General features: G+C 56.1%; 2 protein-coding genes across 7 annotated transcripts in view; one reads left to right on the top strand and one right to left on the bottom strand.

The window, feature by feature from the left end:
• Positions 1 to 5,343: 5,343 nt before the first annotated feature.
• Positions 5,344 to 13,373, top strand: SLC48A1 (solute carrier family 48 member 1). Its single transcript, XM_043885997.1, has 3 exons — positions 5,344 to 5,613; positions 11,323 to 11,490; positions 12,109 to 13,373. Exons 1-3 carry the CDS (start codon positions 5,478 to 5,480, stop codon positions 12,243 to 12,245), a joined length of 441 nt encoding a protein of 146 aa, XP_043741932.1. The 5' UTR covers positions 5,344 to 5,477; the 3' UTR covers positions 12,246 to 13,373.
• Positions 13,374 to 14,311: 938 nt separating this feature from the next.
• Positions 14,312 to 26,782, bottom strand: part of HDAC7 (histone deacetylase 7) — a 36,527-nt gene continuing 24,056 nt past the window's right edge. For all 6 annotated transcript variants that reach the window (XM_043885985.1, XM_043885944.1, XM_043885965.1 and 3 more), the window contains 14 exons: positions 26,054 to 26,273; positions 24,364 to 24,497; positions 24,089 to 24,209; positions 23,782 to 23,831; positions 22,494 to 22,601; positions 21,558 to 21,613; positions 21,280 to 21,367; positions 20,037 to 20,156; positions 19,717 to 19,814; positions 18,386 to 18,504; positions 17,641 to 17,774; positions 17,239 to 17,323; positions 15,656 to 15,794; positions 14,312 to 15,513 (listed from right to left, as the gene is read on the bottom strand). In XM_043885985.1, coding sequence (XP_043741920.1) covers positions 15,468 to 15,513; positions 15,656 to 15,794; positions 17,239 to 17,323; positions 17,641 to 17,774; positions 18,386 to 18,504; positions 19,717 to 19,814; positions 20,037 to 20,156; positions 21,280 to 21,367; positions 21,558 to 21,613; positions 22,494 to 22,601; positions 23,782 to 23,831; positions 24,089 to 24,209; positions 24,364 to 24,497; positions 26,054 to 26,273 — 1,518 coding nt within the window. In that variant the 3' untranslated portion in view covers positions 14,312 to 15,467. The remainder of the gene's footprint in view (positions 15,514 to 15,655; positions 15,795 to 17,238; positions 17,324 to 17,640; positions 17,775 to 18,385; positions 18,505 to 19,716; positions 19,815 to 20,036; positions 20,157 to 21,279; positions 21,368 to 21,557; positions 21,614 to 22,493; positions 22,602 to 23,781; positions 23,832 to 24,088; positions 24,210 to 24,363; positions 24,498 to 26,053; positions 26,274 to 26,782) is intronic.

Here is a 26,782-nt window from a genome sequence, read left to right as displayed (position 1 = left end):
ATCAACTGGCATATAGCTCCTAGCATTGTGCTATTGTAGTTCAATCATTCAATCATGTCCAGCTCTTTGCTACCCTGTAGACTGCAGCATGCCAAGCTCCCCTATCCTTTACTGCCTCCCGGAGTTTGCTCAAATTCGTGTCCATCAAGTCAATGATGCCATCCAACCATCTCATCCTCTGTCACCCTCTTCTCTTCCTGCCCTCAATCTTTCTCAGCATCAGGGTCTTTTCCAGTGAGTCGGCATTGTGGGAGGAGATCTATGTCTGGAATGTGCCTGCTTAGGAGGAGTGAGAAAGAAATGTCTTAGGAGACAAGATGCCCCGTGGGTGGGAGTTAGGAGTCTGTCTTAATATTGATGTGGTCCAATTTAAAAGTGACATCAGAGGTTATCCATGTAAGAGATGTTTACATGACCTGAAATGGAATGAGGGAAGGTAAATTAGGATAATGAGGTTAATTGCAACAAGCCCGAAATCTCAGTGACTTAGTGCACACACACAAAAAAGTTTTTCATTCACAGTCCAGGGAGGGTCTGGGGGAATGGAGTGGGTAGTTCTGTTCATTCATTCATTTAAGGGTCCCAGGCTCTTTCTATCATGTGGCACAGCTGTCTTCAACATGTGGCTTCTAAAATCATCACAGAATGGGAGGAGGGAATGCATGGTGCACAGGAGACTGTATGGGTCCAGCCTGGAAATGGAGCACATTGCTTCTGCTTTGATTCCAATGCTCAGAACCATCTCTGATAGCATCAACTTAACTGCAAGGAAGCTGGGAAGTGTTCAAAGTTCCAATTCAGTAGGTCATGGGTCAGAAAAAGAGATGCTCTTGGTAAGCACTGCTGGTCTCTGCCACAGGCAGGGAGAATGGCTGCCTCTCTTAGGGATGTTGGGTGAGGGGAGTGGTGTTTTCTTGGGTTAGGATTGCAATGAGAGCTCGCTCTCTGAAAGCCCCTTGGAAAGGAAGCTGATGTGGGGAGAAGAGCATGTGTGACACACACCTATGTGCTTTGCAGCTTCATAATCCTCTCATGATTTTCCTTTCTCCTGGCTTCTCCAGGTAAGATCTTTTTTTTTTTTTTTTTTTTTTTAAATTTGGCTGCTCCAGGTCTTAGTTGTGGATATAGGATCTTTGTTGCGGTGTGCAGGATCTTTTAATTGTGGCATACAGGATCTAGTTCCCTGATCAGGGATCAAACCCAGGCCCCCTACATTGGGAGCTCAGAGTCTAAATGACCACCAGGAAAGTCCCCAGATAAGATCTTTATCCCACATCATATCGTTAAAATAGCATTGTGAATGCTTTCCCCTCTACAATTTTCTTTTCCCATCAAATCTAACTTGGATACTAAAGTCTAAATAATCTTTCCTAAGACATGGTTTTTGTTGTGCTATCCATGTTCAGTAATAACAATAACAAGAATTTTAAAAATGGCAATAATAATTTGTCAGATTACTGCGCTGAGTGCTTTAACTTCGGCATCTCAATATTTCTCAGTTGCTGTAACAAGCTGATTACACATCATTCCCACCCTGCAGATAGAGCAGCAGAGATTCTGAGAGGTTCCTGTACTGTTTAATGTGCTGTCTAATATGGCAGCCACTAGCCATGTGTAGCCACTAGCCACTAGGCATCTGGTCCCATCCCTTCATGGCAAAGGAAAAGTGGTAACAGTGGCAGATTTTATTTTTGGGGCTCCCAAATCACTTCAGATGGTAACTGCAGCCACGAAATTAAAAGATGCTTGGTCCTTGAAAGAAAAGCTACGACAAACCTAGACAGTATATTAAACCTAGACAGCATATTAAAAAGCTGCATAGTCAAAGCTATGGTTTTTCCAGTTGTTATGTACGGATGTGAGAGTCGGACCGTAAAGAAGACTGAGCACCAAAGAACTGATGCCTTTGAATTGTGGTGCTGGAGAAGACTCTTGGGAGTCCCTTGGACTGCAAGGAGATCAATCCAGTCTATCCTAAAGGAAACAAACCTAAATATTCATTGGAAGGACTGATGCTGAAGCTCCAATACTTTGGCCATCTGATGTGAAGAGCTGACTCATTGGAAAAGACCCTGTTGCTGGGAAAGATTGAGGGCAGGAGGAGAAGGGAGTGACGGGGGGGATGAGATGGTTGGATGGCATCACCGACTGAAGGGACATGAGTTTGAGCAAACTCCAGGAAGATAGTAAAGGACAGGGAAGCCTGGCGTGCTGCAATCCATGGGGTCACAAAGAGTTAGACACAACTGAGCAACTGAACAACAACAAGCCATGTGTAGCCATTTAGATTAAAATCAATTAAAAACTTAGTTCTTCAGTCATATTAGGTACATATCAAATACTCAACAGCCACATGTGACCAGTAGCTACCATTGCAGAGAGAGCAGATATAGAAAATTATTTTCTTCTGGGCAGAAAGTTCTCCTGAGTTAGGGGAAACCTGCTCATGTGACATAGTAAGTGGTAACCACATCTGAGCATGAAATTCTTCAACAGCTCCTTATTGCTTTCACAGTTAAGCCAAAGTTTCAGCCTGCTCTTAATCGTCTTGTGTTATATCCTGGGCCCAAGCTACTGTTACATAATTATCTCTCGTTATTTTCTTGCACAACCTCACTCTCCAGTGTAACAAGTTTGTTCACTCCTCTCCAATAGTCCTGACATGTGCATTCATAAATATTTTTGCTCTCCTCCTTTCTATCTGCCCAGCTAGTTAATTGCTACCTGACCTTAAGGTTCAAATAGCATAAATATTTCTTGAATCAGTTCCCTCTTCCCCATTCTCGCTGACTCAGCCCGAACCACCTTCCATTCTCCCCTCATCATCTCTTGCCCTCACAGCCTTTCCACTGCTACTAACCATACTCGCTAACGTTTACGAAGCACCTACTGCATACTAGTCACACTTCTAAGCACTGACTCCTCACAAAATACTTTGAAGCAAACAACACAGCTGTCTCCATTTTACAGAGGGGACAACTAAAGCATAGGGAGATGAAGGATTTGAATGGCCTCTCTGCTTTCTGGTCTTTTCAAAGGAAGTTCACCCTCACACTATTACCCTGGCCACATGTCTTAAACACAGAACTGTTACTTCCCTCCCCTGGCTCCACAGAGAGGGGGAAACCTTCTAAGAAGAGCAAGCAAGGCCATTTTCATTCAGAATAATTCCAACCTCAAAACCCTTTACACCACCCACAGACCACAAACTACTTACAGTTTCCCAAACCTGCCACATTATTTCTTCCTTCTGGGCTGTCACCCAGGCTGCTCCCACCGCGTGGAGTGTAACCCCGCAGGCCAGCTCTGAAGTCATCCCACGGCAGTGCACTCTGGACCACAGGGCCTGCTCCCTCCTTGGAACAGCCAGCAGTAACTCCCTCCATCAGTAGCTCCCAAAGGAGGGCTGTATACCGAGATCACCAAATTAAAATCGCTTCTCATTTAAAAATATATATATACTTCCAAGATTCAAACTTAATAAGGCAGGGGTGGATTCTGGGGTCTTTTTTTTTTTTTTTAAAAGAAGCTCCCCAGACTATTCAGAAGTGAAGCAAATACTTCCCTTGTAGCTTAGAGGATAAGAATCTGCCTGTCAATGCAGGTGACTCAGGTTAGATCCCTGGTCTCAGGAAGACCGCACATGCCTCAGAGCAACTAAGCCCCGGCCACAACTACTGAGCTGGCACGCTAGAGCCTTCTTCTCTTGTGCTCCACAAGAGAAGCCACCGCAGTGAGAAGCCCCTGCACCCCAAGGAAGAGTAGCCCCCACTTGCTGCAACTAGAGAAAGTCTGTGCAAAAGCAATGAAGATCCAGTGCAGCCAAAAAAAAAAAAAAAAAAGTGAGGCAAATGTGGTTTACATCATTCACTTGGCAACTAATCATGTCCTAACTAGATTTCTTGTATATGATCTCCTTTATTGTTATTTAATTCTTACCTTCATTCACTCACATTCATCCATTCAACAAATGTTTACCAAGGGGATTTGATGTGCCGGAAACTGTTTTATGTGTTGGTGTGAATAAAAGAGGCACAGTTGCTGTTCATGGAGATGACATTCCAGAGAGATGTGATAGCTGAATAATGGGCCACCAAGATGTCAGTGTCCTGATCCCCAGAATTTGTGAATTTATTACTTCACATGCCAAAGGGATTTTGCTGGTGTGATTAAGTTAAGGATTTTAATGGGGAAATTACTTTGGATTATCCAGGTTCTTAATCACAAGGGTCCTTATAAGGGAAAAGAAGGAGGCAGCAGAGTTAGTGAGAGAGAAATGATGATGTAATGACAGAAGCAGAGGTCGGGGTGGTGTGATTGTTGGCTTTGAAGATGAAGGAGTTGGCTTTGAAGACACTCAGGAGTCAAGGGATGTGGGCAGCTCTAGAAGCTTAAAAATGCAAGGAAACAGCTTTTCCCCTCATGCCTCCAAAAGGAAGGCTGCCCTGCTCTCCCCTAGATTTTAGCCCTCTGAGTTCCATTTTTGGACACCTGACCTACAGAACTACGAGATAGTAAATGTATGTTGTTTGAAGCCACTAGATCTGTGGTAATTTGCTACAGCAGGGAAAAGAAATAAATACAAGGTATATTGGGGAAAAAAATAAATAAAATAAAAAATAAAATAAAAAATACAAGGTATAATGGATACTTTCTTGGTGCCAGTATGCGATGAGACTCCTCCACTATATTTTAAGTGTTCGAGGGCTCGTGTGCTACATTTTTATCTTCTCTGCGGGCTCCCAGCATGGCGCTGGACCCGCAGCGGAAGCTCAGGATACACCTGCTACAGATTCCAGTCTCTTCCTTGGCTTTGTCTGACTCTGATGGAAGTGGCGTTCGGGTAGATTTGGGGTGGGAGAGGTACGCTTGTGGAGATAAAAGAAAGGAGCTGTCCTTGAAGGGAGGGAGTCTGAGGTCAGAAGACGAGAAGGGTTCCAAGAGAAGCATCTGCTGAGACTTGCTTAACGCCTGAGGAGGGAACCTGATGGATGAATAGGCGCGAAAGCAATCATATTCGCTGTGTAATTTCCTATATCTTAATTTTTTATAATTGATTTTTAAAGAGAAATTTACATCTTAAATTTTAAACGGGAACGTGATAAATTTTAAAAGCAAACACCGCGGCTGGTTTGTAGAGCTGAGTGTTTCCGGGCCCCGCCGAGGCCTAAATATCCTGAAACGGTAGCTCGGACGACGGGCCCCGGAACCTGCCGTTTTAGGCGGCATCCCCAAGAGATCCGGGCCGTAGACTGCAGGCAAGCTCAGGCCGCGCTAGCCGCGGTGGTTCCGGGCGCGGGCGGCCTCCGGCCGGGGAGGGCGCTGTGCCGGCGGCGCAGGGGGCGGGCCGGGGGCGGAGCGCGGGCGGCCGGCGGCTCCGGCTCGGCTCCCGGCTCCCCGCTCCGGCTCCGGGCCCTGCACCTGTGACCAGCGGCCGCGCTCGCCCTCCGCGCCCGGCGTCCGCAGCCCGCAGCCCCATGGCCCCGTCCCGCCTGCAGCTCGGCCTTCGCGCCGCCTACTCGGGTCTCAGCTCCGTGGCCGGCTTCTCCATCTTCCTCGTCTGGACGGTGGTCTACAGACAGCCGGGCACCGCGGCCATGGGGGGGCTCGCAGGTACCCCGGGGCGCGCGGGGGGCGCTGGGGTCCGGCTCCCGCGGCTCGGGCTCCCGGCTGCGGGGAGGCGCCGGCGGCTGCTCCGGGAAGCTCCTCCCGGGCGGCGCTTCCCCGGGGAGTGGGTGGCGTGTTTACCCAAGAACGTCCGTGGGTAGAGCAGGCCCCGCGTGGGCCCGGGCTCCTGGGCATCCCTCGGGGGCCTCGGGGCCCCGATGCCCGCCCCAGGCCCGGGGCCCCGATGTCCCGCCTCTGCAGTTTTCACGAGCCCCGCGGCCCCCGGGTGAGCCCGTCCACTCTCCACCCTGTGCCTCGGTGACAGCGCCCCTGCGCGCCCGCTGCCCTCACCACCTCCTATGGGCGGCCAGGCGTGAAGACACCCAAACACACACGCACTTGTTCTGGGGGATCCGCGCCCCTTCCCTGGAGGCTGGGTGAGCGCGGAGAAGGAGTCAGTGGAAAGGAGGGCTGGGTTTCCCGGGGAAGCCCGGCTGCCTCCTTCCAGGGTGGAGCCCAGCCCCGGCAGAGTCCTCAGCGGGGACTCAGGACCGCGCTAGGGGTCTGGGGGGAGCTGACGTTTTCTTTCCACCACGTCGGTGTCTCTGTACCACCCTTCTGCTGTGGCTGCTGGGCCAAGATCGGTTCAACCCCGCCAGCCTCCCTTTCTGTGCCTCCAGCAGGGCAGAGGAGGCTAGCACTGGTGTTGAGAACGCCCGCGCGCTGGTGGAGGTCCCGTGCCTACCAATGCTCCGTGCTTGCTCTGCATCTTCGGGCATGATGTTAACCTCTCTGTGTTGTAGAGTTGGTGAGAAGACGAAACATATTTTTTTCTACTTGCTCACTTTTTTTTTTAAACGCTTTCTATGTGTCAGGCACCCTGTTAAGCAAACTGCTTCTGTCATCTCACTGAATCCTTAGTTAGTTAGGCATTATTCCTGTGTCCGTTTTACAGGTCAGGCTTAAACTGAGGCTTAGTGTAAATAAATAGCTTACCCAGGGTTACACAGCTCCATGAAATAATATTTGTGGGAAAGCACTCTGGGAAAAAAGTACATGTGAGGATAATGCTTCTACATTAGGATGAGCTTATTGGTAACTAAACTCTGCCAAAAGAGCCCTAAATGGACTAACTAAAAATAACTAGATTTGCTCATTGCCCTGAAGCTTACTGACTACTCTCCCGATAGAGGAGGAAGGGAGGTGGGGTTTCTGCCTTGTAAGAGGGGCCTAGGTTACCGCAGCCTGAGCAATGCCAAGCCCAGCACTGGGGGTCTCCAAGGAAGGGTGAGCGGGTGCCCGGCTGGGCTGCTCCTCATGCCTGCCTGGATTCCCCACCTGTGGGTTCCTGTCCTCCTGGGGAACCAGCCTGCCCCCCTCTGCTCAGTTATCTACAGACCCCTGGCTCCTTTCCCGTCCGCACGCCCCTCCCCCCCCGCCTGCCATGTTCCTCCTGCTTCTCTTGTCCTTGCAGTGTGTTCCCATGTCCGTTAGCCCTGCTGCTTTCCCCTCTGGATGGCGGTGTGACTCCTCAGGCGAGGCCCGGGGGTTGCCCTGATGAGACCTAACCGGAGGGGGCTGGTTGGGGGTGAGGAGGAAGGGCCACCCTGGAAGCCGAGCTGGGTGTGTGGAGTCTGACCTGATGGAGTGAGCCCCACGGAGCCGAGTGACCGTAGGCATATCGATGCCTCTTGGGGCTTGGTTTCCTCTTCTGTTAAGGAATGGGAGGAGATGCTGCTGACAGACGTGTTGTGTGAGGCCCCCATTCAGGTCTAGAATGTAACAGCTGCCTGTCCTCTCCCTGAATCACCCATCTTGCAGCTTCCTGTTGGGGGGCAGCCTTGGGGAGTCCCAGGGTTTCCCTCTGACCCAGTCCTGCCTTCTCTCCCTCCCAGAAAACATCCCTTAGGCTCTGAGACAGGCCAGCTATGGAGTTGCCCATGGGGAGAGGTGTGAGGGCAGCAACCGCTGGGGCAGGGTCCTGGCACTTCCCTGACAGCCGTCGCAGCACCAAAGATGCCCGGCGATGGTGGTAGTGGCGGCCGTGGTTGTGGCCCTCGTGGTAGCAGCGTGGCAGGTGGGGCAGGGGCGGTGAGGGCCACACGCCCGCGCCACGTGAGTGGGTGCTGAGTGCGTCTGCAGCCAGTCAGCCTCTTCCTCTTTTGGGGGTGAATCATCAGCAGATTTGTGAGCACCCCACTTCTGACTTGGCATTTTCAGAAACTGCCGAGTCACCAGAGGGCAGCCCCAGCATACTCCTTCCCCTGTGTGCCAGGCGGGGCCGCTGGGGGCTGTTGCTTTCCTGGAGCCCCTGGGAAAATGTGCCTGGGTGGAGACCCACTCTCCCCGATCCTGGTGGGTGTCTGGGAAGAAGTGGCTTGGAGGAGAGGCTGGAGAAATGGTTTTGCTTGGGAACCCTTGGGAAGAAGACCGACTCTAGGTCTAGGAGACCAAAATAGAGAGTAAGATTGGAAAGCTTGGCGGGGTGTCTATCGGGCTCTGGGTTCTTCCCGTGAGCTGTGAGACAAGCAGGGGTGGGGGGAGGGCTGTGGGAACAGAGTGGGCCCCGGGTTCAGTGGCTCACTGTCTGCATTTCCCTGTGGGCCCCCCTGGGCTCCTCCTAGCTCCTCACCCCTAACCCAGCCACTGGGGGTTCTTTCACTGACCAGCTGTGTGCCTTTGTTGCCCCGGGCCAAGCAGGGCCCTGCTCCTTGAGGCAGGTGGGCTGGAGCAAGGAGTGAGGTCTGGCATGGACACGCAGCTAGGTGGGCCTGGGAAACTATCCGCTTTGCCCCAAGAGAGCCTTGCAGACCAGGCTTCCTGCAGTCGAGAGTGTCCCAGGGAAGGGAGCAGGGCTGAGGCGTGGGAGGGACCCCGGGGGCTCTGGCTGGCTCACTGACCACCTGGGTGGAGTTAGGGGCGGTCCCTCTTCTACAGGTAGAAGGGCAGAGGCAGGAACCAGGGTGAGTGGGGATGGGCCTGCTTCCAGATGTGGCTGGTGTTTCTCTGGAGGCCAGGCCTATGAGCAGGGGAAGTGAGCAGCGGGGGCAGGTTGTGCCTGCTTATTAACGGAGAGCTGGGATCTGGAACACCCCGAATGGTCGTCTTCCTCTTCCTCCTGCTCAGCCCTTTTTGCTACATGGGTGGATGTGAGGGTGGATACATGGGTGTTTGGGAGGCACTGCTGGAGCGCAGCTAGTGGACTAAGAGAAGGCATCTCATAGGCCCTTATTTCAGTTTCCTAACCCAGAAATTGCTGAGTCACAGGGGAATCGCTCTGACCTCCTTATTTTTCCCTTAAGCTGGCTTCCAGAATCTTTGAGTGTGAAACATCAGAGAGCCATCTATTTCAGCCCCTCCCTGGCACAGTGAGGTGACAGAGGGCAAGTGGAGCTGCCACAGAGGTGCCCATCTGACGGCCCCTTGGATGTACATGGTGACAATACCCTTCCTTCCTAGGGCCCTTTAAGAGACCAGACAGCTCCCCCAGTGAACACTTAGGATGCACGTGAGATGATTGGGAAAGACTTCTGGGAAGGGTGACTAGCACCGCATCCATTCAGATTGTGGAAGACATACGCAGAAGCCGGGGGGTTGGTATTTTGTCCATCTCCGGCCTGGACCCGCTTCCTGCCTAGGCAGGGATGAGGACATGCTTGTCCTGGCTTGACCTGGCTCTAGGGCCGCATTCCAGGCCCCTAACCCCTGAGGGAGGTGGGGGTTGAGCGGGGGCTGAGCTGGGAGAACGTGGGTCGAACATCATGGGAGAGGAAGCCGCAGGTGTTGGCGGAGCTGAGTCCTCACTCGCGGGGAGCCTTGGGTCACCCAGTTCCCAGGTTGGTGGGACCTTCGAGCGTCCCTGCTTTCAGACGTGGAGGCTCTGAGAGTCATGAGAGCCCCACAGTGCCAAGCCCAGGCTTCCTGGCTGGCAGTCTTGTGGTTCTCTGTCCCTTGCCAGGGTGCCTGAATTGTGACAGCTTCTGAGGTGGTAAGCAGAATAGAGATCTGTGGTGACTCCCCCCCACCCCCACCTTCTTATTTTCCCCCAACTTAAAAAAAAAATTATGAAATATTTCAGGCACGTAAAAAGGGATAGACAATTTAGTGAACTTCCTTAGATATCGTAGATTCAGTCGAAGCACTGTCCCACCCCGATCTCCGTATCTGCTTCCCCTCCCTCTCTCCCCTGCCAGAGCTGACCACTGCTTTCCCCAGCCTCCCAGTGCTCCTCTGCATGTCGTGTGCGCCTCACTTTCTGAAAGGCCTCCTGACTCTCAGGATACAGCAGCCTCCACACCGCTGACTCTGCCTCATTCCTCATTCCTCCCTTGTCGGGACCCTGCAGCTCTGCCCCAGACCCTTGCCAATGGAATTAACATTTGCTTCTGTCTTTGGGCTGCAGTGGCAGGCAGCGCCTGGCACAGAGGGCACTCATTGTATTGGCTGACTGGCAGCTGGCATCGGAGGGGAAGAGCCCGGCCAGGCCCAGAGGGCAAACCTAGGACCAGCTGGGGGCAACTGGCCTGCCCTTTCAGCAAACAACTTAGGAAGTGGAGTCTAGCAGGGGACTTCCCTGGCAGTCCAGTGATCAAGACTCTGCTTCCACTGCTGGGGACATGGACTGATCCCTGGTCAGGGAACTACAGCCTGAATGCCACATGGCAAGCCAAATAAATAAATAAAACGGAGTCTGGCCAAGAGCAAGAAGGCGGCCACTTGGGCATTGGGTGGTCCTGGGGGTTTTACCACTGGGCCTCCCCATCCCATAAAACCAATACATGGAGTGGGGAAGAGCCCCACTGCCCACACCATTAGCCTTTCAATGTGGTGGTGGCGGCCTCTGAAGGTGGGGGAGCAGGAGCATCAGAAGAGGTGCTAGTCACTCAGTCATGTCTGACTCTTTGTGACCTTATGGACTTCAGCCCACCAAGCTCCTCTGTCCATGGGATTCTCCAGGCAAGGATACTGAAGTAGGTTGCCATTCCCTTCTCCAGGGGATCTTCTCGACCCAGGGATCGAACCTGTGTCTCCTACATCGCAGGCAGGGGATCTTCTCGACCCAGGGATCAAACCTGTGTCTCCTACATCGCAGGCAGATTCTTTACTGCTGAGCCGCCTGGGAAGCCCAGGAGCAGCACCAGGGTGGGAGCAATGCCCCCACATCTGTGGCCCCCAGGTTGGGTAGTAGGCAGTCCTTGGAAGGCAGGTTGGACTGCAGTGGTCCTCAAACTTTCTGACTTCAGGACCCCTTTATGCTCTTAAAATGTGGGGAAACCCCAAGGAAATGTTGTTGATGTGGGTTATATCTATCAAGATGTGCTGTATTAGAAATTAATATTGAGGAATTAAAAATTCTTAACCATTTTAACCTATTATACTAAAAATAACATTGTGATAAGTAACATATTTTTGGTAAGAAATACTCAGGTTTTCCAAAACAAAAAACTAAGGAGAAGAACGACATGGTTTCATATTTTTGCAAATCTCTTTAATGTCTGGCTTACTGGAAGGCAGCCAAAATCTCTCAGCTGCTTTTGCATTCATGTCCTCTTTACATCACAGGCCACTGTGGACTCCAGCAAACTCCACTCAACAGGGACGGAGAAAAGGCCCATACTACCTTACTGTGTTTTTGTGAGAACAGTCTGGCCTGGGGGTCGGCAGGTGAGGACGAAAGGGCCCCTGCCTGAGTCCCTTTCGCTCTCTCCTCGGCAGGTGTGCTGGCGCTGTGGGTGCTGGTGACGCACGTGATGTACATGCAGGATTACTGGAGGACGTGGCTCAAGGGGCTGCGCGGCTTCTTCTTCGTGGGCGTGCTCTTCTCGGCCGTCTCCGTCGCCACGTTCTGCACCTTCCTGGTGCTGGCCATCACTGGACACCAGAGTAAGGGCTGCCGCCCGGGCGGAGAGAGTGTGGGCGGGCCGCCGGGTGGGGCGCTCAGTAGATCCCAGGGTTACCTTGCTACGTCCAATGTTGATGCCCACAGGACTGGGCAGATCACTTAACTTCCCTGTGCTGGCGTTTTCTCATTGTTAATGTGGGGAGAATGGACCCCCCGCCCCTGTGTTAGAAGGGGGAACTGTGAGCTGCAGTCAGCTCCCAGGAGTGTGCGGTTAGCAGCGCCTTTTAGCCTCCCGCCCAGCTCCGGAATGGGAGCGCCCCCTGGTGGCTGCAGTCTGCAAGTAGCCAAAGGCCCTTTCTGCCCGCTCCGATGCTGAAGCAGATTGGAAGGTAGAGGTCTAAGGTCAGTGTCACAATAGCAGAGTGGATGATGATACAGACCTCTGATTAGCCAGCCCTGACCTAGCCTCATCCCCACTGCTTCCTGCTGGCAAACTCTGAATGCTCCGGAACCTCTATTACACCTAATCTCTCCACTGGATCAGTTCAGCCTCTGTTGGAGACCAGGGAAGAATGGCCTGGGGCTTGTGGCGTGGTCAAGGGTCAAGGGGTCAAGGGCAAAGTGCTCTTGAGTCACAGTTGGATTCTTCTGCCCTGCAGGCCTCACAGACCCCAACAGCTACTACCTCTCTTGTGTCTGGAGCTTCATTTCCTTCAAGTGGGCCTTCCTGCTTAGCCTCTACGCCCACCGCTACCGGGCTGACTTTGCTGACATTAGCATCCTCAGTGATTTCTGACCCCACAGGATGAGGGCTCTGCACCCCGACAGTCCTCAGGACCTGGACTCAGCCTCCGAGACATCAGGCGGACTTGTACACCCCCTGGGAACCCCAGAACTGAGGCGGAAAATACACAGCAGGACAACGGATGGTGGTCTCCGTGAAGCTGTCCTGTCCCCTTCGGGGGAGCCCTGGGTGCTGTGGGAAGGGGTCCTGCCATGCTGCTCATCAGCCTGGCTGGAGGGCAGCTTTAGACCTTTAAAACGTGGATCTATTTTCTTAGCACTCAGTGGGCAGTCCTTGTAAGCAGGCCAGGGCAAGAGTGAAGGCAGTGGGGCCTTGGCGGTGCCCGGGGCCCAGGGGCAGGCCGTATGGTCTCTGCTGCCCCGGGCCCTCTCCCTCAGGCACGGTGGGACCCTGGGGAGGTCAGGTCAAACAAGGGATCTCTAGTAGAGACTTCTCAACCCCCCACCCCAGCACCCTCATCCTTGTGTCCCCCAAGTGTCAGGTAGTTGAACTCACTGGTCCCAGGGGTGGGTGACATTGGCTCTCTTCTCAAGGCCTGGGGACCTGGGGGTGGGGCTCAGAGTCCCTCTCCCCACCCTGTTTCCACAGCGCTGGTTCCAAGATCGTGCTAGAGCCATCGCCCCTTCACCACGTACATCAGAGCAGGATGCCCCAAATGAGGCCAGACTCAAGGTCTTGGGGGAGGTGCTCCTGCCCCCCAAAGGGCTTTAGGGAAGGGGGCAGCACAGCTTGGGCTAGAAGCAACTCTCAAATGAGGCTTCTATAGCCCAACACTTCCTCTCACACCTCTCACACCTGGCACTCCTCCTGGCACCCGACTCACCGCAGCCCCCAGACGCGCCGTCCCCCCACCCCCACCCCGCACCGCCCCTGCCAGCTGCCCTTCATGAGAGCTTTTTATCTTTCAAAATCTCCCTTCCGAAAGACAAAATCTGCTTTACTGCCTATACACCGGCCCAAGGGCTCACCGCGCTCGGGAGGGAAGGGGCTCCATCGATCTTTTCCTCGGCTGCCATTGTGCACGGCCCACCGCTCTCCTGCCCGACGTGCCCCACCCCTCGGCGCTGCCTTATCTCTGTCACTGTCACTTTAGCAGAAGTAACAGCAGCCATTTCTATCGGCCAGCCTCCAGTGCTTTCTTGCGGGGAGGGCTGTGGGAGCAGTGGGTGGGAAGGGTGGGGATGGGGGGCTCTCCAGTAGTCTCATTAAGTAAGCCATTTCCGTAACAGAGGAGGTTCTCTCCCTCTGGTCCCACTTGAGGGACTCCCCATGGGGGAACCCCCAGCCCAGCGCTCCTCCTCCAGCCCCCTCAGCACACCCCCAAGCCAGGGTGAGGATGTCCCGGGGCACAGCTTCAGCAATGCCGGTGGGACCGAGTGCCTGTCGCCCAAGAAGCCAGGACAGAAGGGATGGACATGCTTTCCTTGTGCTCTCCAGGCTCTGAGGACTTGAGGCCAGATCCTAGCTAATGAGGCTGCTGCTTGTGCCGCCTGAAGAAGCCTGGCTGTGTCAGAACTGTAAAGACAGGCACCGGCAGCCCCAGCACCTCACATGGGTGAGCGTGCCCCGTCCTGTCATCTCACCATTTTCTCTTCTAGGCTCAGTAGATGCTAAAGGAGTCAAGGTACATTAGAGCAGGCAGGAACCCAACAGTGTCTATTTCAGGAGCCTTCAGCTGATAAACAGAGGCCCCAGGAGGTGATGAGACTTACCTGACGTGACTTACCAGTCCCAGTTGGGACTGAGACTCTTTAGGGAAGCCCAAGTGAGTGGGTCTGCAGGCTTCCCTGTCCCCTACCCCTTAACCGGTCCTCTGTCTGTGGACCCAGAGCTGCCGCCTCACTGCTACCCAGAGGTGGGGCAGGCGGAGACAGCCAGGGTGGGTTCAGGATAGATTCTTCCTGCAAGGCAGCTGCCACAGATCAAGGAGCTGGAGGGAGCTGCCTCCCAGCCCAACCCGTCCCTTCTCTTCTACATCGAATCAGGTATAAACTGTGCTGTGTAGCTGTAGGCCCACTGCCCGCCCCTCATCCCCCAGGGGCCCTTTCACATGCACCTTTAAAGCAAATAAAACATTTATTGTTCAGATTTTTTTCCATTTTTTTTTTCTTTTTTACAAAAACATGCATACATACACAGGGTATAGTGGTCCTGGGGAAGACACACGCGCTTGCACGCACACACACTCCCTCTTACTCTTTCACTCTCGCGCGCGCACACACACACACACACACACACAAATACTTTCCTTCGTGGCCCCAGGCCTCAACCCCAGAAGCCTCGAAGACTGTGCCAGGGTAGCCCCCCCCTCCCCCATGTCTTCCATCCACTCTCCCACCCACTCTCCCCTCAGCCAAGCTAGTCCTATGTAGGGCAAGAGTCAGCTGGGGTCCCAGAGACCCCAGAAAGAGAGAAGGCTCATGGAGGGGCGTGGTGACTGAGGGAGCCCTGGGGGGGTCATGCTGTGCTTCTGAGGGGAGATGAAGGGTTTGGCACCATTGGATCAGGAAGCACGGAACTCCAAGAGCACCTGTCTGCTCCCCCAGGGCACTGAGATGGTGGATGCAGGGAGTCCTCTGGCAGGGGCAGATGGGAGGCCTGCCGTGCCTGCTCTCAGAGGGGGCTTTGCCTCACTGCCCCGTGGTGGGGAGAAGCTTCCAGAGTCATCCGAGGGAGCAGGAGAGGAGGAACTCCCCGGCACCCAGGGACATGGGACCCCTCGGCTCCTCCTAACCATCCTCCCTTCCCGGACTCCAGCCCCCAGAGCCTAGGAAGGGCCACTCCGGCAGAGGCCACGTTCACATTTCTGTGTGAAGCCTGGGGCTGTGTGCAAAGTCCCGGGTCTACAGAGCCTAGAATAGTGGTTATGGGCTGGGGCCAGCTGACCCAGTCCTCCTCTGTGCAGTCCTGAGGAGCTGGGCCCCGCTGGGGGCCGGGACCCAGAGGGGTAGACTCTGCGTTGGGGAGAGGCCTACCGGGGCCCGGCTGGCAGCACAGCCTGCCTCCTCCAAGGTCCTCTGGTCCCTGTCCTAGGCCCTGGGCCTTCTCAGGGTCCTTGGGTGACTGTCAAGGCTGTTCTCTGGCCCCGACTACCTGCCCGAAGGATCTCTGAAGACCCCGGGAACCGGTACTGCTGCCAGAAGTTGGAGGAGAACCAGGTCCGCGGGGCGGGGCGGGGCAGGGCGCAGCGGGTGGCAGATCCGTTCTGGAGCCTCAGAGATTCATGGGTTCCTCCTCCTCCACCAGCTGCCCTGAGGTCCTGGGGGAGGGACAAGGGTGGTGCTGCCAGAGGGCCTGGGGCCTGGGGCGGGCGGGGCCCAGCTTCCCGAGAAGCCTGAAGCGGCTGTGCCGGGACCTGGGGGGACCCCCGCAGGGGAGGGGCCGTCAGCCCAGGCTCTTACCGCTCTTCAGCCAGGATGCCCACAGAGAGGGATGCCAGCGCCGTCACTGCCTCCACTTCTTCTGCGTCGGCCCCTGGCACCCGGTGCACCCAGGAGTCTGGACGGGAGGCCAGGCGCTGCATGCAGCCCCAGTACTCACCTGAGCAAGAAGCTGATTCAGAAAGAGTCGGGGGTACGAGGCCCCCCACCTGCCAGCCACATGTCCTAGACTGGTACTGAGGTTGGACATCTCAGGGCAAGGGCCCCAGAGTAGCAGGCATGTCCTCAGCATGGGGTCAGTTCTCAGCTGCCTCCACCTCCACACAACACCCTCCCCGACTTGATCCCCCTAACCCTGAGCAAGTGAGGGTTCGGTGTGCGGTGAGGCGCCCTCATGAAGCCCAGGCCACTCCCCCACCCCCTCGGCTGACCCATCCCCGTGGGTGTAGGGTTTCCATGCCCACCATCTGGGCTTCCTTCCCCTGGATGGGGTCGGCGTCACAGTGACGTCACAGAGCCCTGAGTCCCAGCCTCCTGGAGCGTAGGGTCCCCCTCACATGAAGACCCCAGCAGCGCTCAGCCCAGCACAGGACAGAGGAGGTGGGAAGGACACAGAACCGGGAGAGCTGGCCAACACTGCAGCCGCTCTGTGCGGCCGTCGGAAGCCACCTATCTGCCCAGGGCTCCCACTGCCCCATCCAGACCATGGACATGACCATCCTGCCTACTGCTGTGAGGCATAATGTCCACGGAACATGCCCAGCACAGAGCCTGGCCAGTGTGAGGGCTCCATGCCGAGTAGAGCAGCAGCTTCAGTGTCATGTGTGACCCCATGCTGAGCCCAGACGTGGGAAATCTGTTTTAATCATCTTTGTATCCCTAGCATAGATCATGGGGCTTCCCTAGTGGCTCAGACGGTAAAGAGTATGCCTGCAATGCAGAAGACCCAGGTTTGATCTCTAGGTCAGGGAGATCCCCTGGAGGAGGAAATGGCAACCCACTCCTGGAGTGAGTATTCTTGCCTGGAGGATTCCATGAGCAGAGGAGCCTGGAGGGCTACAGTCCATGGAGTCTCAAAGAGGTGGACACGACTGAGCGACTCACACACACACTGCACAGATCCTGTGTAGCATATAAAGTGCTCCATGCTGAGCTGAAGTTGAAAATTTAAAGTGCTTTCCAAATGTGGAGTTAACCTAGGACTCAGCTCCCAAAGCAGGTAGAGTTCCTAAGAACTCTAAGAGTTCTGTGGCCAGAATTGAGGGTCAGGGTGGGAACCAGCACTTCCACAAACAAGACCTGAGTGCTGCTGGGGGCAGGGGCCTAGCCTAGGGCAGCAGCTGGGGAAGGGAGGCCAGTCCTGCCTGGTCCCCACTGTCTGTCGGTCCCTGCTGGGTACATCTGGAAGGCTCCAAGGGTATTCACCTGTAGGGGCGCCTGCCCCCCATTACTATGGGGTACTTTACAGGACACCTACTCTGAAGCAGCAGCAGCTCCCCTGGCCTGGCTGGGGTTGGAAGACCTGGGGCTCTGGTCCCTGGGGGCAACAGACCCCCGAGTTTTCCCCAAGTCTGGGGTCAACAGTGTCCTCTAGCCACACTCACTGTGCACTCGGATCACAGCTTCCAGGGAGCGGATGGCGTTGAGGTTGGGTTTCTGCTTCCAGCCTTCTTCTGAGAGGGGATCCACCTACAGAAGAAAGCGTGCATCAACTGCCTGCCTTGCAGGGACCCACAGGCCCAGCTCTCCCCCACCCCGGGGCCCTCGCTTTCCAGGCTCAGATAGGCATGTGCTCCTGGCTCTGCCTGGGGCAGGGGACGTTGACCTGAAGTCTGACCCAGAGAAGAGGCATCCACTCTGTTGCCCTCAGTCCAGGCCTGGCCACCCCTGCCCTGCCCATCTGCAAGCCCCTAGGGAGGCGCCCCATCTGCCTGCTCCCCGGGGTGCTCCTGGGAAAACTGGACTGCCTGCCCCACAGATGCATGGATTGAGGGCGGGCTCCTCACCTTGTTTCCCAGAAGAGCAGACACACAGGCCTCGGAGGCATCACAGATGGCTGTGAGGTCATGGCCACCCTCCAAGGCCAGCACCACCGCACCTCCGGCCAAACTCATGAGCTGCTGAGTCATGTACCCAAAACCTAGAGGGTGGGTGAGGAGGGTTAGGAGGGGCCAGGGTAGAGGAGGGGGGCTTGCTCCACCTCTGTTATTTCCCTGCTCGGTTCCTCCCTTAGAAGCAGTGACTCAGGGGACAAATCTCTACTTTACCAATGGCTTTCACATGGAACCCCCGTCAATCCTATTTGGGTGCCTCCCTGAAGGCTCAATGAGGTTAAGGGCGGCGAGTAAGTGACAGGGGAGGACTTGAACCCAGGGTAGGGACTCCAGCCCGTGTCTTTTCCCCTGCGATATACCATATTCCTCCCCGTCCTCCAGGCTCAGCAGGCTGAGTGGGCTCCCTCTGTTCTGAGAACTCTGCTCCTCCCCATCCACCCCTGCCCAGGAGAAGCTGCCCGCCCAGCCTGGGAAGGACACAGTCAGGGTGGGAGAAGTCCTGTGACCGAGCCTCCAGTCTGCGGGGCTTGAGTCCCCAGGTGTGATTTAGGCCTTCCTCGATGAACTGACCTGGCCTGTGCACGATCCTCGTCCCTGGGCCAGCCACTGTCACCTCCCTCTTGACTTGGGCAGTGCTGCCCCCGCCCCAGCCCAGCCTTCATGACCTTGCCACCCCCCGAGTCGGGGCCCTCCTTACACTTGGCAGAAACATGGTAGCCACCCAGTGGGGGCGGGTGACCCTCGGCAGCATCAAACCCAGCCGACACCAGGACCAGGTCCGGAGAGAACTCCCGGGCGATGGGCATCACGACTATCCTGTGTGCGGGGGAAGGGGGCTCACAGGCTGTGCAGGGCCGCCTGGCAGTCCTCTCCCACCAACTTTACAGGGGAGCATCCTGCTCTCAGCACTCCCAGCAGGATGAGCGGACGCCTCTGGCTTCCTTGACCCTGGCCCGCCATCCATGTCCCTGGTGCAGCCTAAGGACTCAGCCACCCAGGGCTCTTAACTGGCAAGAGGCAGGAAGGAGCCAAGGATGAGGGGATGAAAGAGGAGCCGGTGCACTGTGTTTGGTGGGGAGTGGTGGGCAGGGCCACAGGGAAGGGGCAGGTTACTAAAGCCTCAGGGCAACACTGGAAACACTCAGCCCTCAGCTGCCACCTGCTTAGGACTGAGTCGGCCCCACGTCACCACTCACCACCTGAGAGCTGACCAGGGCAATAGATCCTCTGAGGTCCTGGACCACTAGATCCATGCTCATCCTTTGCACCTGCCGGCCCCTCACAGCTACCTCCCTCCACCCCTCATCCCTCACCCAACCCTGGGTCCATTTCACTGTCCTTCAAGACAGCAAACCTAAGCTCTGGGTGCACAGATGCCAGGAACCCCAGCCCAGGGCTCCTACAAAATTAACTCTCATTAAGAATACTCCAGAAAAGTATACAGAGACCTATTTCCAGGCTTCCCTTTTTCCAAATGGAGTCTAGGAACCCCCAGAGAGAAATACACAATGGCTCCTGAGCCAAGTCCCTCTTCTAGAATGGCTTTTCTTAAGCAACAACCCCAGTATGGACATCACCTGCTTGCTTTCCCTCTTCCTCCACAGTTTAGGCTTCTCAGCTCCTACACAAAGCCCACCTCCTCCAGGCAGCCTTCTTCACCTGAACAGAACAGCTCTGCTCACTCCCCCCTGCCTGTCTCCCTGCACTCAGTTCAACACTGGCTCTTGGTAATGTGTGACATTATAAAGTACGCCTTGAAAAAAATAATAATAATAAAGTACGCCTTGACCTTTTCAGTCTGCTTCCTGTCTTCCCACAGGGACTGGATGCCCCTAGAGGCTAGCATAAGCATGCCTTTCCCTTTGTCTCAGTCCACAGGCCCACTCCAGGGCTGGCTTATAATGTCTCGTGATTAGATGAGGACAAGCTGACAACCACCTGATCACCTCCAACCTGGTGCTGCTGGAAAAGGGGAGGAAAGGGTGGCCCTCCTGGGCCAGGCCTCCTCTGGGCGCCTAGCGAGCTTACCTGAAGGCAGCCAGGTACTCAGGATCCCCCATCGGGGGGTCCAGACCTCCAGCCCAGGCCACGTTGACATTGAAGCCCTCACCGCTGCCAGCTCCCACCTGGAAAACAGGAGGCAAGAGAGATGTGAAGAGAGCAGTGTCCCGGGAGCGGAACCCCTGGATGTCAGTGCTACAAGAGCAGCTCATGCAGCCCCTTCACTCCCAAATGTAGAAACGGAGGATCAGAGAGGCTCAGCAGCCTACCCAGGATCACACAGCTAGCTGCAACAAGAGAGAGTTAGGGCCACTCGGGAGAGTCAGTGGGCTGGAAGATGTGGTTACCTCATCCACAGCCCCACTGCCAGGGAAGAAGTTGCCGTCGTCATGGCGATGAAGGGAGATGTACAGCACATTGGGGTCCTGGTAGAAGGTCTGCTGGGTGCCGTTGCCATGGTGAACGTCCTGTGCAGGGAGATGGGCAGTGGATTAGGGCAGGTCTGAAAGCAGAGAGATGGGGACAGAGGCAGGCTGGAAAAGTCTCCAGGTCAGTGACCATTCTGAAGGTCAGGAGCCTAGACCTGGGGGTGAGAACACAGGGGCTCCTAAACTGTCAAGGGACCCATGGGCGCTTTCTAAGCCTCAGTCTCCCCATGTTATGTAAAGATATGTACCTAAGACTGGGTGGGGGTGATGATAACATAAGACCCGGAAGGGGCGGAGCTGCACCGAGGGCCGGCCAGCCAGAGCCGCGGGAGAGTACGTGCTGGCGGAGGGTGAGTGCCGGAAGGGGGAAGAGTCCAGGGTCACATATCAGGAACCCTCACTACTGCGTCTTGCCCAAGGTCAGGGCGTGATGCAAGTGATGGAAACCACACTCCATTAAAGAGGGGCTAGGACAACGAGGCCCAGCGCCACCCTCAGAGGAGCACCGAGCATCGCCCCCAGACTCTTGCCTGGCCTGGGACTGCGAAGGAGGACTGCGCATGCGCACAAGTGTGGCCCGTTCTTCCTCCCTCCTGCGCTGAAACATTCCCTAAGCAGATGTTAGTACGAAGTGTTTAGACACAGGTGCTCCAGGGCTAAGGGGCCTCGGGTCTCAGGACTTACAAGCTGTACGGCCGTGTACAGGTCAACCTAACCCCTCTGTGCTGACTTCCCTTATCTGTAAACCAGGGCAGAGTCAGGATTAAATATGTGATGCGTGAAACCATCAGTGTCTAGATTTGATTAGTGGTTGGTTGATATTATGTGATATTATTGGCACTCTCACTACCTGCAGGGGAAGAGAAGTGACCAGATCTACAGAGAGAAGCCCACAGAGGCCCAAAGGCAGCATTCAGATGGCTCCTTCCCTGTGGGAGCCGATTACAGCTGAGCCCTTCCCACAGGCCAACTCCCCTTGGCCTTCCAAAGGCCCCGTGATGGGGGCACTGTCCTCACCCATGTTTACACACAGGGAAACCGAGGCTCGGGGAGGCGAATGCAGAACTAGGTAGGACACAAAGCCACAAAGTCTCAGGTCGCCAGGCTCAGGGCTCTCTCCACAGGGCTCTCGGACCTGCAGGGGCCAGGAGCCGGGACCTACCCAGTCCACAATGAGGATCTTGCTGGCTTTGCCCTGCTGTTGCAGCTGCCGGCAGGCGATGGCCACTGAGTTGAAGAAGCAGAAGCCCCTGGAAGGAAAAGACGGAGGTCGTGCCAGCCCGTTCCCTCCCCGTGCCACCCCCGCCCCACCTGTCTCCAGCCCGGCCCCAGAAGGCTGACAGGAAGGAGGGGGAACCTGGCCAACCAAGCCCCCCCAGCAGGAGGGCCATGAGGACCTGCCCCCCGGCTCCAGCCCACCTAGGCCTCCCCGGGACTTACATGGCTGTGGAATGGTCTGCATGGTGTCCTGGGGGCCGAACCACAGCAAAACCGTTCTGGAAACAGAAAGAATGCTTGTCAACCAAACAGCCAACCATCTGACCCACACCTCCATGAACCCGTCCCCCAGCCGCAGGCTCTTCCCCTGAGAAGGGGCTGCAAGACAGCGTGACTGACCAAGGGGCCCTCTGCTGAGCCCCAGGCCGTGAACACAGAACCTCCCATCCTAGGGGCTCCTGGCTGTTATCACTTTGTAATAACAACAGCTATTATTTATTGGGTAAAATCTATGTGCATGGCACTGTGCTAAGCACAGGGTAAACACTGGATTTCACCCTCACAACGCTCTGAGGTAAATGTTACCTAATCTTCATAACATCTTCATAAGATAAACACTGCGATTATCTGGTTTACAGACAGGAGAAACCTGGAGCCTTAGGTGGATTTAATATTAATAACTCGTGCGAAGTTGCCTGATGGCAGAGCTAAGACTTGAGCCATGAGCTCCCAAACAGTGGGGGCTCAACACAAGCTCCCATAAGGTGCCAAACCCGGAGCAAACAAGCATGGGTGTCAGCCTGGTGTATAAAACTTCAGCACCACAAAGGGCCAGTCTGCCAGGGCACGGGGCCCTGGAGAGGCTCCGCGACTTGCCCGCGGTCACACAGCAAACATGTTAACCGACCCCGCATTAGCATGGGCCTGCCTCTCTTAGAGACCACAGGACCAGCGGCCCAGTGACTTGATTCCTCAGCAGGTAACGTGAGCCTAGGCTTCAGATCTCATCTGGGTCCCCAGAGCTCTAGGTTTCCCTCCTGAAACCCTGCGGTGATCTCCAGGAGGAATGCGATGCTGGGTGTTGGGTCTGCCTTCCCCGCTGCCCGTCCCCTGCCTCCTTCCTCCGTGGCTAGTCCACCCTCCACTCAAGCCTCCTACCTTTAGCTCACGGGAGGCCACTTTGAAGGCGAGGTCGGTGACGCTGCCAGCAGCCCAGCGGGCCGCATTGGAGGAGTGCAGCTCATTCCAGATGGTGTCAGTGTCCACCTGTGGGGGCCAGAGTCAAGGCCCGCCTCACCCACGGCCTCCCACAGGAGCCGGGGCCTCGGGGGCAGCGCCCACCCCACAGCTAGGACCCCAGGGGCAGGGAGCTGGGCAGACGGCACTGCCTCCCCCATGCCCCACCGCCCAAAGGCAAGGCCTCCCGTGTCCCCCAGTCCCAGCACAACTTCTTCCCAGCTTCAGTCCACATCACCAGCCCGCATCTGGCCAGCACTCTGCTGGCAGCATCGCGCCTGCCTCCCCGGTCAGAGGAGGGGGCATGGCGTTACCTGGGCGGGACTTGGGGTTTGGGCCTGGAGGGGGTTTTAAGCCCCTGCTGACTCTGCTCAGGCCCTCGGGATGGTCGGAGCTCGAGGGGCCGTCTGCACCACTGTCTTCCACTCAGGGCCCCTAGCCCAGGCTGGGAGGCCCCCCAAACCCAGTCCCTGGGCCTCAAGGCTAGGGAGGGGCCGGGGGGCATGATGGGGAGATGGGGAGGGCGAGGCGGACCGAGAGAGGCGAGGAAGGCAGAGAGAGTCGCAAGAGGCTGGAGAAAGAGAGAAAGACAGAGACAGAGAGGGAGAGGAGGGAGGAGAAAACAGAAGCAACAACAGTTGGAAAAATCAGAAAGTGGCAAGAAATGGGAAGTTGTGAACAGGGCGCTGACTGGCTCCCACACAGCCTCCCAGCGACAGTTCCCATCCCTCCAGGACTAGGCCTCTGTCCCCTGCTCCACACGCCCGGCCGGGAAACCACCACAGGGACATTTTGAGGGCAGGAAGGGCACCGCCAGGAGGCAGAAGTCCCCAGGCGGAGTGAGAAGGAGCAGGGAAAGCTAGGGCATCGGAGAGACATGCCTGGGTCGCCAAGGATGCCAGAGGCACCCACAGCGCCGGGCCAGGCGGCCTGGAGGCCAGCGTGCTCCCAGATGGAGACGCACCCAAGCCCCAGGCTCAGCCCGGCTCTCTCAGCCTCCTCAACCTCCACTAGAGGCCTTCAAAGTGCAGGCCAAGGGGCTTTATGCTCAGGAGGACACACCCACCAATGAGGAGCTTCTAGCCGGCAGAGGGGGACGAGGGGAAAGCCCAGCCCACGGGGCCCGGCAGGACCACTGAAACGAGCAGGCAGGGGCTGGGCCTGGGGGGATCAGGAGGAAGGAGGAGGTCTGGAGACCCCACACACTTACCCCAACGCCGCCACAAGGCAGCATCACGAACATCCGCTGTGCCAGGAGGCCTGCAGGGAGAGACCCAGGTGCATGAACTGAACCCGCTCAGCCTCCGGCCCGGCCCGGAGCAGGGAAGCCCTGAGAAGAGGGCGGGGAGGGGCTGGCAGGGAGGGGTGGAGGTGGGCAGCAGAGGAACCAGGGGCAGCACGGGGGTGCCTGGACGCCGAAGGGACGAGCTTGGCAGAACGAGGACCAGACCGCAGGAGGGTGCTTGGGCTGGGTGAGCCGGAGGCGGGGGGGGGGGGGGGGGTCTGGGGGCCCCTACCTGCCAGCTTCCCGTTGTCCAGTTTGAGGCGGCTGAGCGGGTTGGTGCCGTAGAGGAGCACGTGCCGCTCGGAGTGCACCGACTGTAGCTCCTCCAGGGAGGCCTTCCGGCCCCGGAGAGACTGAGGAAGGACCCATGGAGCCCCTGAGCCTCTGCTTTGGGCAGCCCTCCCCTGCCATTCCCACCGCCCAGACTGGCTCCAGGCCCTCCCGGCTCCCTCCCTCCCACAGCCCTCACCCACTCTCATCCCAAAGCCCAGCCCCCTGCCTCCTCACCTCACACTGGCTCCGAAGCCCCCGCTCCAGCAGCCGCGACCAGATGCTCTGGATACGGCCCGCGTGCTCTGGGTGCCTGCTATTGTCCCCGCAGGAGCACTGGTGCTTCAGCATCACCGAGTCATAGACCAGCCCTGCGGGGAGTGGGCTCAGGGGTCAGGGCCCCGGGGAGCCCCGGACACACCCCACAGCCCAAACAGTCCCCGGTGCCCCATCCTACCCCTCGGCGCCTGCACACACACCCCCAGCTCCTTACCCAGGCAGCCTTGGGCACCTCACCCACACACCACGCAGCCCCAGCCTACACAACTGCCACGTGCCACTGCCTTCCCGACTCACTGACCCCCCTCATGTGGCCCAAGGACCATGACCGTGACCTCAAGAGCTTGGGGCCTAATGAAGGGAGGCCTGAGGCTGGGGGCTCGCCTGGATATGATGACCCATATAGGAGCCCCCAAAACTGGGAGCTGGGAAGCCCACAGAGACACCGGGCCATGTGAGCAGACAGACGTGGCTTTGGGGAAATTCAAATGGGGGAAAATGAATAACCACCTGACTGCTCGACCAGTAAGAAATGTTTAAGCTAAAATACTATGATGACACACTATAGAATCTCATTTTCAGGGCTTCCCTGGTGGCTCAGTGGTAAAGAATCTGCCTGCCAATGCAGGAGACATGGGTTTGGTCCCTGGTCTGGGAAGATCCCACAGGCCAAGGAGCAATGGAGTCCATGCACCAGAACTACTGAGCCTGTACTCCGTAACGACAGAAGCCACTGCAATGGGAACCCACACACCACAGCTGGAGGGCAACCTCCACTCACTGCAACTAGGGAAGAGCCTGCACAGCAAAGAAGACCCAGCACAGCCGACAATAAATAAATAAAATTACTTTATAAAAAAATCCCACTTTTAAAGATTAATTATATCACAAAGGACTCATAATAAGTAAAATAAATAAAGTAGGGTATAAAATGTAGCCACGAAATGTAGTGTATATGGGATTTATACGTGTGGCTAGAACAAAGCCTGGCCTGAAATATGGCAGCATGTACGAGGGGTTGCCTCTGGGTGATAGGATACTGGCTCGTGATTTTTTTTATTTTTTAAATAAATTTAAAGGTCACACCTATATGTTTTTTCTTTCCTTGTTTAATATTTATTTATTTGGGTGCACCAGGTCTTCGTTGTGGCATGCAGCATGTGAATTCTTAGTTGCAGTGTGTGGGGTCTAGTTCCCTGACTCAGGATCGAACCTGGGGCCCCTGCATTGAGAGCACAGAGTCCTACCCACTGGATCACCAAGGAAGGCCCCTGGCTGAAGGTTTTTCCTTCCATTCTTATGCTTTTCTATATTTTTCAAAATTTCTAAAATGCTCTTGAGTTCTTCTCACAAGCAGAGCAACGATGTAATTTTTGAAAGGCCTGAACTAATTGTCAGGAGACCTGAATTCTTAGCCTGGCCTGACTGCCAGCCAGCTGTCCCCTAGATTTCCCGAGCCTGGGTCTCCTTAACTGTAACATGGAAACCACCTGCTCCATGGGACACTGAGTAGATCTCCTCAGACTAAGAAAGGGCTCTGTGGTCTTGAAACACGTCCACAGTGAATTATGACACGGGAATTAAGGACTCCTCTCCGAGCCCCTGTGTGCCCCAGCCTCTTCCTCCTGCCCTCCAATCCAAGCCTTACCCGTGGTGAAGGGCAGGGTCCGGGCAGGGGTCTCTGAGCTGGGCAGGATACGGGCCTGGCTGGCGGGATCTGGAGTCGGCAGTGAGGCAGGTGCGGCCGGGGACGACTGAGCCCTGGACAGGGGCCGGTGACTGCCCGGGGCCAGGGGAAGCAGCACGGAGTCTCCAGTGGCTCCTCGGGGGAGCCGCCCGGCCAGTCGCTGCTGCTCCCAGAGGAACACCTGAGGGACACAGGGGGCCTCAGGCTCCAGGTTCTCAGACCCTGCTTCATCCGCCTCTGCCCACAGCCAAGAAACCTCCCATCAGGCCCATTTTCAGCAGAAGCCTCTGGCCCTGCCGCCCAGCTAGGCTTTTGAGTCTCTGAGCTCCCTGCCCATATACTCCCCCAAAGATCTGCAGCCCAGACTGACCACCCCATTCCACCAGAGCTCCCTGAACCCTCGAGACTCCAACACCAGAACTGGGGTGAGGGGCCTCAGGTCGGCTCTGACCAGGATCTCCTCCTGGTCTCCGAGGACTACCCACCGCCCAAGGACGCAGGGACCTGTGTGAGCCGCTACACCCTGTGGACTGTCACCACATCTTATGGGCTGAGTTGTGTCCCTTCCCACCTCATATTTAGGATGAGACACCCAGTCCCCTCAGAACGTGACCTGACGGAGATAGGGTTTTCACAGAGGTACTCAAGTTAAAATGAGGTCATCAGGGTAAGCTCCAATATGATTCCTGT

The sequence above is a fragment of the Cervus elaphus genome, chromosome 3, assembly GCF_910594005.1.
Source record: "Cervus elaphus chromosome 3, mCerEla1.1, whole genome shotgun sequence".
In the NCBI taxonomy this organism is placed as follows: domain Eukaryota; kingdom Metazoa; phylum Chordata; class Mammalia; order Artiodactyla; family Cervidae; genus Cervus; species Cervus elaphus.
The sequence above is the reverse complement of the archived record's forward strand: the minus strand, read 5'-3'. Positions and strand labels throughout refer to the sequence as shown.

Excerpts from the sequence above, each read along its gene's own strand:
- SLC48A1 (XM_043885997.1), top strand. The coding sequence starts at position 5,478 with ATGGCCCCGTCCCGCCTGCAGCTCGGCCTTCGCGCCGCCTACTCGGGT. Across the intron at positions 5,614-11,322 it reads GGCCATGGGGGGGCTCGCAG|GTGTGCTGGCGCTGTGGGTG; the intron begins GTACCCCGGGGC and ends TCTCCTCGGCAG. Across the intron at positions 11,491-12,108 it reads GGCCATCACTGGACACCAGA|GCCTCACAGACCCCAACAGC; the intron begins GTAAGGGCTGCC and ends TCTGCCCTGCAG.